Here is a 14,772-nt window from a genome sequence, read left to right as displayed (position 1 = left end):
GGTCTAGACTGAAACATCTAAATGACTGAAGAAGCCAAGTTTATAAATGTTTTAATTAAATTCAACCACGGCGTCTGTAGACGTAAAAGGCTCATTCTAAGGTAACAAAAACATAACGATTCTTATTCAGGGGTTATACCCAAACAAAATATAGTTATCCATATTATTTTTTATTTCTGCCTAAATAGTACACACTGGACCTTTAACAGCCAGAAACATCGAGCAGAACCCGTGTTGGATGGCCAACCATTTGAGTTGAGTTTTTTGAGGGGAGGATATAGAGTTAAATATATAAGTGGAATCTGTATTTTGTTTTAAATTTAGGTAAATTGAGATAAGTATTACTACTAGACTCTGTTTTGTCGTGCGTATTATCCAACCTCTTAAACCAGTAGCAATCTTTATACATAAAAAGCTTCACATTTTTAGGGAAGATGAATGTGGCATTGATTTTGTTCAGTTGAGGTAACAACTGAGCCTCAACTCAGCAAGAAGATAATACAAAACGGTGGAATACAAACACCTTGTTTATCCTACTTTTACATGAGAGTCTAGTGGGATTGTTTACAAGGTTCCCGCTCTTTTCTAGAGATAATTTTCCAGGACTTTTTCAGGAAATTTTTAAATAATACTTTTGTATTATATTAAAACAATTGTATTCCATCTCAGTTTCTCTCTCAGTTTGTCACACAATGCTTTCTAGTTAGTGGAGTCTTATCACAACTACTGCTACAAAAGTTTTGGGATAGCCTCGTAGTGCATTGTCAGCTAAAATCAAATGTTGAAAGAATTTTCCAGGACGTTTCAGAACAATGTCTGTTTCTGCTGCCACTTTGGTGATTTTATCGACAGGAACAAACGAAATATGTGCAGCAAATGTGCAGAAATAAAGCAATAATCTTAAGAAATGATTTATATAATGTACTTAAGCATTCCTCTGCATTTAAATCAGCATTTGATGTGGTTAAAGCGGGACCCTGGGTAAATCAGTACACATTCATCTATAAATTAGTATGAGGGATTCTTATATATGTTGTCCACAGGTGATTTATTCTGTATGAAAAGCTTCTCCTTCACTTCATTAATTCCCCGCAGCACGGACATGTTGATAAATCTGCTGCCTCACGGACGTCCACCGTGTTTATCTTGATTAAATCGCATGCAAACGACACCAGGCTGCTACAAAAAGAACACACACACCTCTGCCCGCATTACACCAGTCCATTATAATTTTGTAGTTTATGTTGGAGACATCAGATTACGGGAGCTCATTAATCCTGTCACAACTTAAAAAATAAAAAATAATAATCAGTGGCTCATATTTTATTCTTGAAACACATTACAAAGCAAATGCTGCTGTCACATTTTAAGATATGATGTAAACATTTATTGCAAAATTGCAATAAATTGGCATTTCTCTGATTTAGCATCCCAAGTTTTAGAGTTTAATACCACTGTTGTATATATGGACAACTCTACATGTGTATTTGATGATTATATTACTTATGATCAAAAACTAGCAAGTCGACAACTTGTTGTTCACAGGCAAAGATCAAGCATGGTCAACAACACTGGCTAGTCCAACAGCAATCAGCCCAGCTCGGCGTCTGTCTTTCAGCCTTTGATTACACTAAGCTCTCACCAATGGCTACAAGTTCTTAGCTACCTCCATCAACATCCCCTTAAGTCTCTTCTCCACTGTCATTATGTCCATAGAAGCTGTTGAGCCCAGTTACATTGCCAGCTCCGGTTCTGGCACGACACCAGCCCCATTCCCCATTAGCTTTTGCCCGTGCCCCCAGGCTGAAAAACTCTCCCTGATGGTCCAAAACTGCTCTGAGCCTACAGTTTGGGCAGGCCAGCTAACAAACTAGGCTAACATTAGCTAATAGCAACTACAGTTGGCAGCAGTTTACTTTACTGTCCATCAGGAAACTCTGTAAATCACAGAGAGTTGATGCACAATATCCAGTTTCATCAAAACCAGTGCTGGTTAGTGTTCTGTACATCTTGCAGTACATCTTCTAAATTATATTCCTCTCCACCCAGCCCTTTTGTGCTTTGCCCTACTTCACCTAAGAAGAACCACTATAGCAGATGCCCACACCCTAGCAGTGCACCCTACCACGTTGTGCACTGCCCTTGCACAATTAAAATGTTGCGCTGCGTGTCAGCTTTATTTGCTGTATCCACTTCCAGTCCAGAAATGACTCACCTGATCAATGGCCCGTGTCCTAACTTCACACTGAACTTTGCTAACACACAGGGTAACGTGTTTTTAAGACACCCTGCAAACAAAAAAACATTTGGGACTGGAAATACATGGAGGTGAATGACCCAGTTTGTGATTCAGGGACCAAGATTTTGGGGCCCACCCTAGATAACTATCACAGCTTCAGGGTAATTTTGAATTCTACCACTTTAGGCATGACAGCCAATGAGGAGCCTGTTGGAGGGTTTTTTAAATGGAGGAGATAGAACACAGATTTTTATAACCATCTCATATTATGTAGCAAATGGGTTATAAACATGTAAATGGAAGACCTCATGAGAACAAGATACAGCTGTAAAGGGTGCAAAGCAGAATTAGCTTGTCTCAGGACAAAACACAGAGAGATACTGTGTGTGTGTGTGTGTGTGTGTGTGTGTGTGTGTGTGTGTGCATGAAGAGAGAGGGTCTTACGTCTGTAGTTGATTCTGGTGATGGTGTCTCTATTGAGCATGCGGTTGAGAAAGGAGTTGGAGTTTTCAGAGAGCTGAGCGATGACAAAGAGAAAGGGGGGGATTAAATATTCATCACAAACCACAGTACGACACACACACACACACACACACGCACAATGCAGTAAAACACATGTAGCACATAGCCTTAGCCTGAAACAACTGTTTTTCCTGCACTGCAGTCCTTACATTACTGTAATGACAGTCCATAAGCCACAACTACGAGGTTATGTTTTTAATCTACCTCTATGAGTGAGTTAATCCATCCGATATGATGTGTTACAGCTCTGTTCTTAATTGGTCCTTCATTGTGTTTCACTGTCACTGTACTCCCAGAAGGGCATGCTGACCTTTATGAAGATGGAGACCACAGCGATGCCATGAGGGCTCTTAGCTGCCTCAGTGTAATTGGCATACAGATCCTGGTTATAATGGATCAGCTGGACCTGAAAGAGATACAATGACACGGAGAGTTGCAGGCTAAACTCAAGTAATGAAAAGAACGTGTCAGTATTGTTGATTCATTACCATTGATTGAAAGAAATATACATTATTTTTATGATTAGGTGTTAGTGAAACACAAATACACATAACTGAACAGACAGATCACCAGGAGTAATACAGTACAGACTCAGGGAGGAAAAGAGGCATACAAAGACAACACCAGCAGGGCAAAAAGTCAGGATCTCCTCAGACCTATAATCCTACAATACATCAAGTTTTTTTCTTTGTTTCTATGTAATATCCATATTCCATGAGTCTTAGAGGGCAGAGGACAGGTTTTCATTATTATATATTTCCATTAAGAATGCTATCTCGCTATTACTCTCCTACTACTGGCGATTCATTGTCTAACCATTTCTTAATTATTGCTTTTTAGATGGCTAAAATTTTCAATTCAATTTTAAATTTTCAAGACGGTACTTAGACTATTTCTAACCAATGGGATTGATTTATTGGACAATTACAAAATATGCATTTATATCCAAATAAGTGATCAGCCACTGAGATATTACATCGTCTCCTGTGCCCAGATTTTCTTTATGGGGTAATAAAAAACTGGAATTTTGAAATGTACATTCGACAGACCACAGCACACTTTGCTACTTCTTGTCGGTCCATCTCAGATGAGCTCAGGTCCAGGGAAGCTGGTGTTGTTTCTACATGTCGTTGCTTTCCCAGAATTTAGTTTTGCCTGTTCAAGCTTTTTTTTTAAACCATTGAACCATTTTTTAAAAACATTTTTTAAACCATTGTTTTTTACGCAGCTTCTAATTTTTGGGGAATCTGAATTATCGAATGGTTCTTGGAAGATCTTGTGGCTGTTGCTCTTATATGAATAAATAAAACCATTGATAAGACTCATTTTAGTTTCCTCATCAAAGTGACGCCTAAGCTGCAAATATCTGCCGAAATCCTGCTTACCTAAATTGTGGGTGTCAGTAAGATGCTGCAAGCTTTCCAAGTTTGTATTGGTTGAGATTAGGCAGTATGATGTAATCCCTTTGCAGATCCACTGTTTAAACCTCAAATCCAGCTGTGCAGGTTTCAAATCTCTATCATATGCCACCAATCTTACCAGCTGTCCATTCCTCTCCAGTTTGACTTTGTTTGAGCCTGATATTGAGAGGAATTGTCTAATAACTTCATTTATCTTTATTCATCAGTCTTTAATTAATAATAATTTAAATTAATAATTAATTGGATTAGTTTCATCATAAAGCTTGGGTTGCACCGAAGCACGGCTCAGTACAATTAATCCATGCATCTTTGCAAAATATATGAAGCTTAGTGATACTTACTGCTTTATGTGTAGCCAGAGGGGTAATGTTAGTCAGTCAGGCTGCCTGGTAATTGATGGTTGGTTGGTGTTGGGGTGGGGGGTTGTCTGTTAGGGTCTCATTATCTTCTGACTATGCTCGGGTCTCTCTTTTTTGGAAAATTCATTTATGTATATCTGCTTTGGGTAGGTCTTCCATGTGTTTTTGTAACAATATACCCAGAGTACTGAGTCCAGGTGGATTGTTTTTGTTTCTGTTTGTTGATAGACTTCAATAATGTAGCCTCATCCTGCAGTACATACTGTTAAATATTGTTATTTTTCTTGCTCTGCTGAAGGTATTTTGACTCAAACCATTGAGATTTTTTATACTCCTGAACACAAATCCAATCTGCATAACAAGATGGAGAGGCAACTCAAATGTTTACAGCTTCCTTTTAACATCCAGTGGACCAACCAAACATATGCAGTGTTGTGATCATTGACTAGTAAAAGACAGAGAAGCTGAAGAAAACAAGAAAACACTCGCTGTTTCAGTCCTGACAGCCAGGTGTGAATTCATTTGAATGCTGATAACATGCTTTGAGGAGACTTTTCAGACAAAGATACCTCACATATGAAAAGATTTCCTCTAATGAGAGGTGACTGTGTCAGGATAGCATCTGTGTGGGTGGTGTGTGTACATGCTTATGTTTCATGTGTGTGTTTATTAGAAATAAAATAAGATAACCATGTAGTCATTAATCATAACAAGCTTGCTGGTGTCTCTCTCTGCTATCAGATCAACTTATCAGCCTGTTGGCACTCACTCCTCTGTTTGTGTGTGTCACTATCTCGTCCATTTACCTCTCCAGGGAAGCCCTGTCCATTGAGTAGGTGCTCTGAACCTTGGGAGTCCTCGCTCCCAAAGTGGAGGCGGACCTCCTCCAGCCTGTAGCTGTAACCCAGTGGGCCCCCCGAGATGTTCACCAGGTGGGCTTTGTCGGGCCGCAGGGATACATGCTTTCCCGTGTTGTACATGGTGCCTCCCATCTACAGAGAAAGCAAAGCAAAGGTGGGCGTCAGTGCTGCCTCAAAAAAAACTGTTTTTCTCAGAACTCACAAAATGAACCTAAAACAATGTAATGAGACACATTTAGCACCAAAAATCACAAAACATTTAATATCCATCCATCCATTTCCTGTAACCACTTAATGTTACCATGCTACCACAAAGCATGCCCACCTATGGGCAAATTTAGAGTCACCAATTAACCTGCATGTGTTTGGAACCCACGTAAAAACAGGGGAAACATTTTAACTTTACACAGAAAGGCGACAGTGGTGACCAATGCATCATGGGGCCAACCTCATATTTCAAATGGATTTTTGTGGACTGTGAGAGAGTGGAATGTGAATATGCCTGTTTATGTCCACCTCAGTTGGTAAACTATTAATCTCAAGGCTGTCCTACATGTTTCCACTGAGCACACTAGCCTAATCAAAGCTGTTTCACTGTTTTACATTGAAATCAGCATAAATCGATGTTAATGGCCGTTTGACATTGACGTGCTGCATCAGTCTGATCAGAGAGATCACAGAGCTTGTCATCTATCGTTGAATCAAAATGTTATTTAACCAAATCTCTCCTCCTTTTATCTGTCTATACACGTGATGTAACAAAACATCTTTTCATTGGTCAATAAGATTCTAAATGTAGTTTTAATCTGACTGCGATGATATGGTCTGATGGTAAATGGTGATATTTATACAGGCCTTGAATGTGGTGCAGGTAAATGGCAGGAAATTAGTGCTAACGTGACTTTTAGAATGCTAACGCAGCATTCAGTGTTCCTGATTGCAGCTGCACAGAGCTGCTAGCTCGCTGCAGACTCTTAGTGTCACAATATTCATATTCAGTTTCACTGTCACTTTCTTTTTAATGCAACTGTTACAAGCTTTTGCTCCATTACCATGTGGGTGTTGCTTTTATTATTATCCTCCTTATTCATTTCTAAGTGTAACAATGTGACACTTTCACCCAAACTGCTGTAATGAGCCCCCTTTTTTTATTTTTAACATGGGTAATCCCATAGCCTCTGGCCCTAGCAGCACCATGGCCCACTTATAGGACTACAGCAGCTTTGTCTTCTGATGAAATGCAGAATGGAAAAAGTAGGATGTGCTGTGATGTGTGACAGGGTTTGCTGCAACCTCTTTTTTTTATATATTTTCATGGGAACTTTCTCGACCTAATTATGGAAAAAAAAAAAAAAAGAACAGCTTCGCTTTACTTCACTTGTTCACTTGGATATTAATGTTATGTAATACTAAGTTATATAAAGTCAGGCAGAACAAGATGAAGTGTATGTTCTAGGCAGGACCAAGTGCTGTCTTGTTTCATGGAAGGCCCATAACATATTTAATATCAGTAATATGTCAGGGGCCTAAATGTTTTGATGGTACACTATCCTACCACCGAGTAAACCATTTCTGTGCAAAAAGTGAGATTTTTCTTATTGTGGAGATGAGATGCATGAAGATTTATCTTCACCCGAGTTATAGTCATCTGAAGCGTAGTAACACTAGTCATAGGGAGTGATAAATCAAAAGATAAAACACAGCTTCACTCCAGAAAAAGACTGTTTTTCCACAAAGAAAACGTACCAGCCCCGGTGAGTCATCCCTGTGGTGAAAATGCTGCGAAAACTCTTCAATCGCTCAGCAGCATGTAAAATTGATTGATTTGAAGGGGATAGTTTGGGGGGATTTGGAAGTGGGGCTGTTTGAGGTTGCATTATGTCGAGTCAGTGTGTTACAGTAGCCAGCTTTCAACACGCCCCTGGTTGAAGACGTAGAGAGATCCAAACACAGAAGCAGAGCTACGCATCGCTGTGGACAGGGTCAGCAGAAAAACTTATTTTGTTAGCATAAAAAAGTTTACCTTGCTGTCAGACAGTCTTTTTTCTTTGGCACTAACCACCGAACATCCATATTCCTGCACATGAGCCCAACGGTTCTGTGTACTGTATTACGCAGATCCACTAAGACTGAAATCAGTACTAACATGCTGTTGTAAATCTGGAAAACGGTATCAGACAGGTATACAGACATGTAAGACTGTTCAGTTCAGTTCTTACCTTGGCCATGATACACACTAAAAGATAGGACAGGACAACCTGGACCTACCAAACCCAACCGGAGGAAGTAACATAGTGAACAGAGACTTGATTTGTTTAATTTATTATGAAAATGTATTCAGTGATACATGAACAAGAAAATGATTCTAATAATATAGGATAATTTAGTGTTATAATTGTCCACTGCAGCACAACTACAAAAGAGTACATTTTCAAAAACATTATATTAACTGAGTCAACACAACAAACTGGAACATAAATCAGCAGTTTGCATTTATTGCAGGTCCATTTGGATTATTTCACATTAACAAGCTGAAAAATGGACTTCATACATTAAAACACTGATGGCAGAGGCTGCCATGCAAGGAACCAACTGCTCATCATTCCTGTCTATCAGGAGCAATGTGGGGTTTAGAATCACTTCGACTGGTCTCAAGCTGAATCAAATGGGACCCTCCGATTATTAGACGACCCGCTGAGCTTCACAACAGATCTTCAGAAACCTTTGGGCGACGTCATAATACGACGTCCATATTTATATTATATATATTCTTAGAACATACATGACAAAAATGAGATGAACATTTTACTAAAACTAATTTATCTACATATAAAACATTTTCTTCCAAAGACCGGGACTGAAACTTAATTAAAATCAGTGAACAGCTCTCTACACTAACTACAAGTACTGGTGTAGAACATTAGCATTCAAACTGGACAGCACAACAGACACGGTACCAAACATAATTCATTCTAGCAGCTGTTCTCCCTTCACTGAATCCCACTGTAGTCGAGTTCTGGTGGTCTGAGCTCATCACACACACCAACTACCTGAAGACTTTGGTTAATTAGCATATTAGAATTTCTGATGAAGCCAAAGAAAACAGAGATAAACAACCTCATCCTGCAAATGGAACCCAGATTATTTTACCCCTGGTGATGGATGGCAAGTGCACATTTTTCTGTAATGTCTTCTTCTTGTTTTTTCCTGTAATACAATCTCTCTATATTTACAGTGGAAGACAAATCATGTGATTCTGATTGTGTGGATTAAAACAGATTTTACTGTTTAGGTCCTTTACAACGCCCCTGGCATCACATAAACCATTAATGCTCTCGCATGCCAACCTTATTCATCATATATATTATATGACATTTGTTGCATTCACATATTCATTACTGCTGTTTGTATATAATGAATGAGGAGAAAGCACTCCTCAGCCTCAGTGTAATTGTAGCATGCCACTGCCGGGGTAGTGTGAAATTAAACCATTACTCACCAGCCTGAAATCTATTGACAATATAATCCTGAAAGAAAAGCACAACATCATTTTAAAAAGAGGCAGAGGATTTAGAATCTAAAAATGACTTGATCTCTCTTCTACGTCACTCAACAGGTTCACTGACACACAGCGCAGACGCTAAGCGTTTTCGGAGTAATCTATAGGAGCGATGAGGGGGCAAACTCATTTTCATTTTCATTCAAGCACATTCAAAGCCCAATCTGATCACAAGTGGGACAACACGTCTAAATTTGTCTCTTTCCTGTAGTGTAAAGAAGTACATTCTGAAAATGTTCACCACTGAAGGGCCAGTGTGTAGGATTTTGACGCCACTTAGCAGTGCTGCTGATGATTGGAAACCCCTTGCCTCACCCTTTCCCGCCTAATGTAAAGTACTAACTAACTACAACTAACTACGGTGGCTACGAAAGCATTAAGAAAACATAAAATGCTCTATTTTGAGCCAGTGTATGTCTGTTTTTGTCTTTGTCTGTTCTGGGCTACTGTAGAACATGGCGGACTCTGTGGTGACTCTATGTGTAGAGTAACAAGTCAACTTAAGTCAGTCAAGGTGAAAAAATGTGCACATATTGCATCCCATTACCATTTTCTGTAAATAGAACCCATTGAATCTTACACACTGGACTTTTAATGAACCAACCATGTCTCACAATATGAACCACCCATGCACAATGTTCACCATCAATGAACCACAACTAAAGTATTTATTGTTTTTTCCAGCAAAAGCAGCATTTCACGTTTTAGCTTTAACTAAACAGTGCACCGCACTGGACTCCAATGAGAAAGGTGAAAATCGTTCTTTGTTGCTGTGTTCGTCATCAGCACCAACCAACTCCATGAATGATTACAGGCAGTTGAGCAGCTTCTAATGTCTGTGCTCTCATCAACTGCAAATAAAAATGCAACTAATGGCTTAACTTTCTGTTTCATCTAATCTCCAGAAAGATTTGAAATCCTATCTAGAGTTTCTCTTCATGTTGATGTTGGCAAAAGTCTGCTGCTTGTCAGAGAACACAATTTCTGCAGCCTTCAGCATGAATGTCTTCACAAACTCACCCTCAGAGTGTGATGCTTTGATGCCATTTCATTAGCTATAAGGTAGTTAGCATTCACAGCTGCATCGTTGATCTCTCAGCTCAAACTGAAAACCTGACATAGAGGTATTTTTTAAAAGAAAGCAAAAATGTTATCTGAGAGTTCAAAATAAGATCTCCACCCCAGAGAGCTGAAGTAGAAGTAGAAATAATCAGTTTTCAAATTGTGTGAAATAATGTGAAATCTACAAACGAAATGTCAGGGTAAACGTCCGTCTATATAGGAAAATAGAAAGAATTATGACTATTGTTGTAGTTGTGGTATGACATGTCTTCCTAGACTGTTAGCATCTAGCTTGCCAACTTGTCCTGCATCACCTTCCCCTAAAACTAAATATTTTGTAAACTAGCACAGATTCATTTTGCTTTGCTACTTTGTGATTTTACAGGATTTTAATTCTCAAGTTAAATGTCATTTTCCCAGAAGGCAGACTGTCAGTATGACTTGTATGGCAGGCATGGACCAATTGAGGATCTGACAACTTCATCCTAAATGTTTATTGATATCTCGTGAGAAGAAATCTGTCTGCATTATAGTTCTCACATGGGTCCCAATAGGGAGCAAAAAGCCCTAAAAATGTCACAAAAAAAACAACAACAAAAAAATCGGGACAGCATAACATAGTTATATGTGAAACAGCATCATGACAGCTAAATACAGACAGCTGTGTTTTTTTTACATTCTCTAAAATATAGCATGATCTGAAGATACAGTGGAGGAGCAGCTGTTCCTACAGATGAGCGCCAGAGATCTCAAAGGAATTTCCGCATCTTTTAACACAACTGCATTAGATGGCGGTGTCATAGCACAGCAGGTGGGCTTTGCCAATTGCATGTGGGAGCATTTGATTGAGGAAAACAAATCAAACACACTCAAGGTAATTGAGTACAAACAGGTTAAAGCTGTTTGATGTGTGGTCGGATAAAACCAAACCAGTGTGAGGTAAATCTTCAAAGCCTTCGTCTGTTTTCTGTGAAGCATCCGATGGAATCCAACGTATGGGGAGAGAGGATTTAGGAAAAGTCAGGCTAGCCAGAGAGACTAATGAACAAAATTAGAAGATGTGGGAAGGGTGAAAGAAAGGCCAGCAGGAGAATTGGAAAAATAAGATAAAGTGTGCAGAAACTAAAAGAGAAAGGTAGATAGGATGGCGATAAAGACGGAATGGAGAGCTGTGATAGCAGGCTCAAACCTGCTGACAAAGAGGTGAAATGGAGCAACAATAAGTGTTTGTCTTTTTTGTCTGTAAATGCTCTGACTGAAGTGCTACTCATATAAAGAGCACAGCTCTCAGCCTCATCAACCACCTTTTCAGCTTACTGGGCCACTGTAGCTTTCACTGGATGGAATTATTAACTGAATACATTCTTGTTTCTCACATGTTTTTCAAGGTGGACCCTCAAACTCACAGCTGTATTGAAAGGGTACTCCAACGTTTTTGTATCGTACCTTCCTAACGATTTTAGAATGGCAAGAGATCTGAGGAAGAATCGTAAAACTCAAAGCATCAGGGGCCAAGATATCCTCACTTTTAATCTCTTCTACATTTCCCATACTGCACCTCAACTGCCTCTTTTCATTATGCTGCAATCTATTGCAAGTCAGAAGTCAATAGTTCCGAGTTGGTATTCCCAACTTCCGATCTAAATCCGTCCCAGTGCATCTGCTTTGGAAACCATGGACGCCTGCAGGAAATGTTTGTATGGCATAACTCTACACAAGCTCTAATGAGGCCTGATGAGCAGGAGGGGAGAGGAGAGGAGTAGGGTAGTACCACATGCTTACAAACACGTCTATCAAGCATCAACTGAATGGCATGTTTCATAAAATAAATGCTACATATCATGCAAAATAGCTGATGACTGTTCTATTCACTGTGTTGGCAGTACTGTTTGTGCAACTAAAAAGAGGAACTAAACTAACTATTCTCTAAAGCCCTAGTCCAATAAGTGTTTGTCATAGCTTAGCAACAGTAACTAGGCACAGCAGGCCGGCTTAGCTTTGGCTTTCTCCTCTTGTTGAAGCAATGTGCATGGGGCTGTAGTCAGAGTGATACTGTGTATATAAAGTATAGAGACAAAAGGGAAACTTTAACTATGTATCCTATCTCCTCCTGGTGAGATATGAAGCTGTGTGAAGAATGGTCCGAAACAGCATTGCGGCTGCAACAGAGCCGTGCCCAGTGAAATACAGGGATAAGAAATGGATTAAAGTGTGTGTACATCTGCTCTAACGTTAGCAGCAAACAATAGATGTCTAGCAATTAAGCACCAATGTCTTCTTTGTCCATGTATATTTAAGCTAAGCAGCTCAAGAGGGTTATGTTAGAATTAATTCACAGTCACCAGACATTTTTCATCATCATATGTACTAGTAGACTAGGACTAAGCTTTACAATGCAATCTTCTACATGGATCATCAACACACTTTGGACATGCAGCTTTAGCTTCAGCCACTTAGTATGATATCCTGTATATAACCAAATGCATATCTAAGTCCCTTTTATCAATGATATTGTTTTCAATCCACTCATGGAGTCAAAGCTAGAGCTAATAAAATCTGCTTGCAGTGAGAAATAAGAGCCATGCTATATCTGTGTCAATCTTATTTCATATAGCACTAAATCATAACAGAAGTTCTTTCATGACACTTTCCATATAGAGTCTACACCATACTCTTATTTATTTAGCTTATTTATCATTTAATATCATTTACAGAGACCCTACAATTCCCACCATGAGCAAGCACTTGGTGACGATGACAAGGAAAACCTCAGGTTTTCACAAGTAGAAACCTTGAGCAGAACCTATAGGTTAATGGTGGGCGACCATCTGCCATCAGAAAGTGTTTCAAAGACTTCAAACAAAATGCACAGAAGCATATACTCATTATTAGCATATAGCATATATTAGCATGTATCAGCATAAAGTATGTACGACATGTTTGTGAAAATCACCAAATTGCATGTAGCTGCTGTTGTTTCGGGTAACAGGAGAAACTGTAAGATGAATATAAAAGGCGAAAAGGCAGAGAGAGGATTCTATAACACACAGCGAGAGAAAATCAAGGTTGATTTGAGCTACACAGACAAGTCATTTGTCAGAGAAAGAACACAATTTGCTTGGCTCTACCTTTTTCACTTCTTTTAGGGGTTGAATTTACAATTAGCAAAGATGTATGACTTGGGCAGTGACTGTGAAATGAGCTGGAAACAATAATAGAAAGATATCCCTCCTACGCCGAGATGGGCAGGGTGTCATTGTGGTATGTACAGTAGTTATATGCACCATCATAATACATGAAGCTACAGTACAGACTACTGATGGGAGCAGAACTGCTGTTTTTATACTTCTCTGAACATCACCGATTATTATTTTAATTAAAATATCCTGAAGATATGGAGCACACTGCATACTATTAGCCCAACACACCATAACATCTCACACTAGAGGAATTAATTGAAAGAGAAACAGACACTGACAGAGACAGAGCATCAGGAATCAGTCCGTCAAACAATTACACATCCGGCAGGATAGAGGAAGGAGCGCTCGACTTAGCAGAAGTGACGAGGAGAAAGACGGAATAATAATGAGGGAAAGAGAAAAAATGTGATGCAAAGAGAAATGGACAGAGTTAGGTGCAAATTAGACAAATTCTAATGATTGGCAGAGAGGAATATGTTGAAGAGAGTTTCTTTTGGACGGAGAGAAAAAAAACGGGTTGGGAAGAGCTTCAGCTCCTCGGAGAAACAGTACGTAAAATGAAATGCTAATATTTAAAAAAGGAAAACTGATCGGTCCCACCTGGGCCTGAGCTGTAATAGGCCACTGCATAATGCATGTAACCCAATGAGCACACAGCGAGGGCCGAGATTTTAATTTAAAGTCCTCTGCTCTGTCTGTATCTATTAGAGACAAGCTCTATGGCTATCCCTCTGTTGACACTGTAGGCTTAATTATCACACAAGAGGATGGTGAGTAGAAAGCTCCGCTTTCCTTGCTCTGCTCTTGCAGAATTATGCTGCTGGAGACTGGTGATTTTGAACCACCCCCCACCCCTCGGGGTTCCCATATAGGCACTTGTGATAAAGAGACACAAAGCTGCAAGGCTGAGCATATTTTACCGGGTTAATCCACACTTCAGAAAGATGTTTACTGCTTCTTGTTCAGCGGCATAATATGTAGCATTCGTAACATGAAGAGAAAAGCAGCGATGATCCTCAATTACCCTGTTAACCCAATAGTTACACAGCTTAGCCTCAGCTATAGAGATTTCCATGGAAGTGCAGTTTAGATCTAGGAAGGAAGGAAGGAAGGAAGGAGGAAAGAGGAAATGGAAGGTCCCAATTCAAATTGTAGCTCCACATATTGGGTTTATATTGGGTTGCCTATTAGCTATCTTCCAGAACTTTCACCTTCTAAACTACATGGACTTCAAAAACCAACATGTCATGTTGAAATCCAACGAGGAAGTTTCCAGGTCACCATTCAGCTCCATGTAATGTATTAGTTTTGTTCGATGGCATGTTAATTTTGGAAGTTCGGGTCTTTATCTATCCATGCCTGACCTCTTCCCCATGAGGTTTAAAAACACCACACTATGTATTTATAGCCAGGTATTGCAGTCACAGAACACTAGTGATAATGTCGGTCCAACTGTGTCTCCGCATCCCCTTACACAGCATGATGCAGTGTAATGTAATGATCTGAGTTCAGTAGCAGATCTGCTATCCGTTATCCCCACTGGTATTCAA

The 14,772-nt window shown here is 39.5% G+C and overlaps 1 protein-coding gene across 1 annotated transcript in view; it reads right to left on the bottom strand.

Moving 5' to 3' along the window:
• Positions 1-14,772, bottom strand: part of LOC104929917 (carbonic anhydrase-related protein 10) — a 111,687-nt gene that overhangs the window by 13,785 nt on the left and 83,130 nt on the right. The window contains exons 4-6 of the mRNA XM_027285079.1: positions 5,348-5,533; positions 3,072-3,167; positions 2,684-2,756 (exon numbers count right to left, since the gene is read on the bottom strand). Coding sequence (XP_027140880.1) covers positions 2,684-2,756; positions 3,072-3,167; positions 5,348-5,533 — 355 coding nt within the window. The remainder of the gene's footprint in view (positions 1-2,683; positions 2,757-3,071; positions 3,168-5,347; positions 5,534-14,772) is intronic.

This window comes from Larimichthys crocea, chromosome XII (assembly GCF_000972845.2).
Source record: "Larimichthys crocea isolate SSNF chromosome XII, L_crocea_2.0, whole genome shotgun sequence".
Lineage (NCBI taxonomy): Eukaryota > Metazoa > Chordata > Actinopteri > Sciaenidae > Larimichthys > Larimichthys crocea.
The sequence above is the reverse complement of the archived record's forward strand: the minus strand, read 5'-3'. Positions and strand labels throughout refer to the sequence as shown.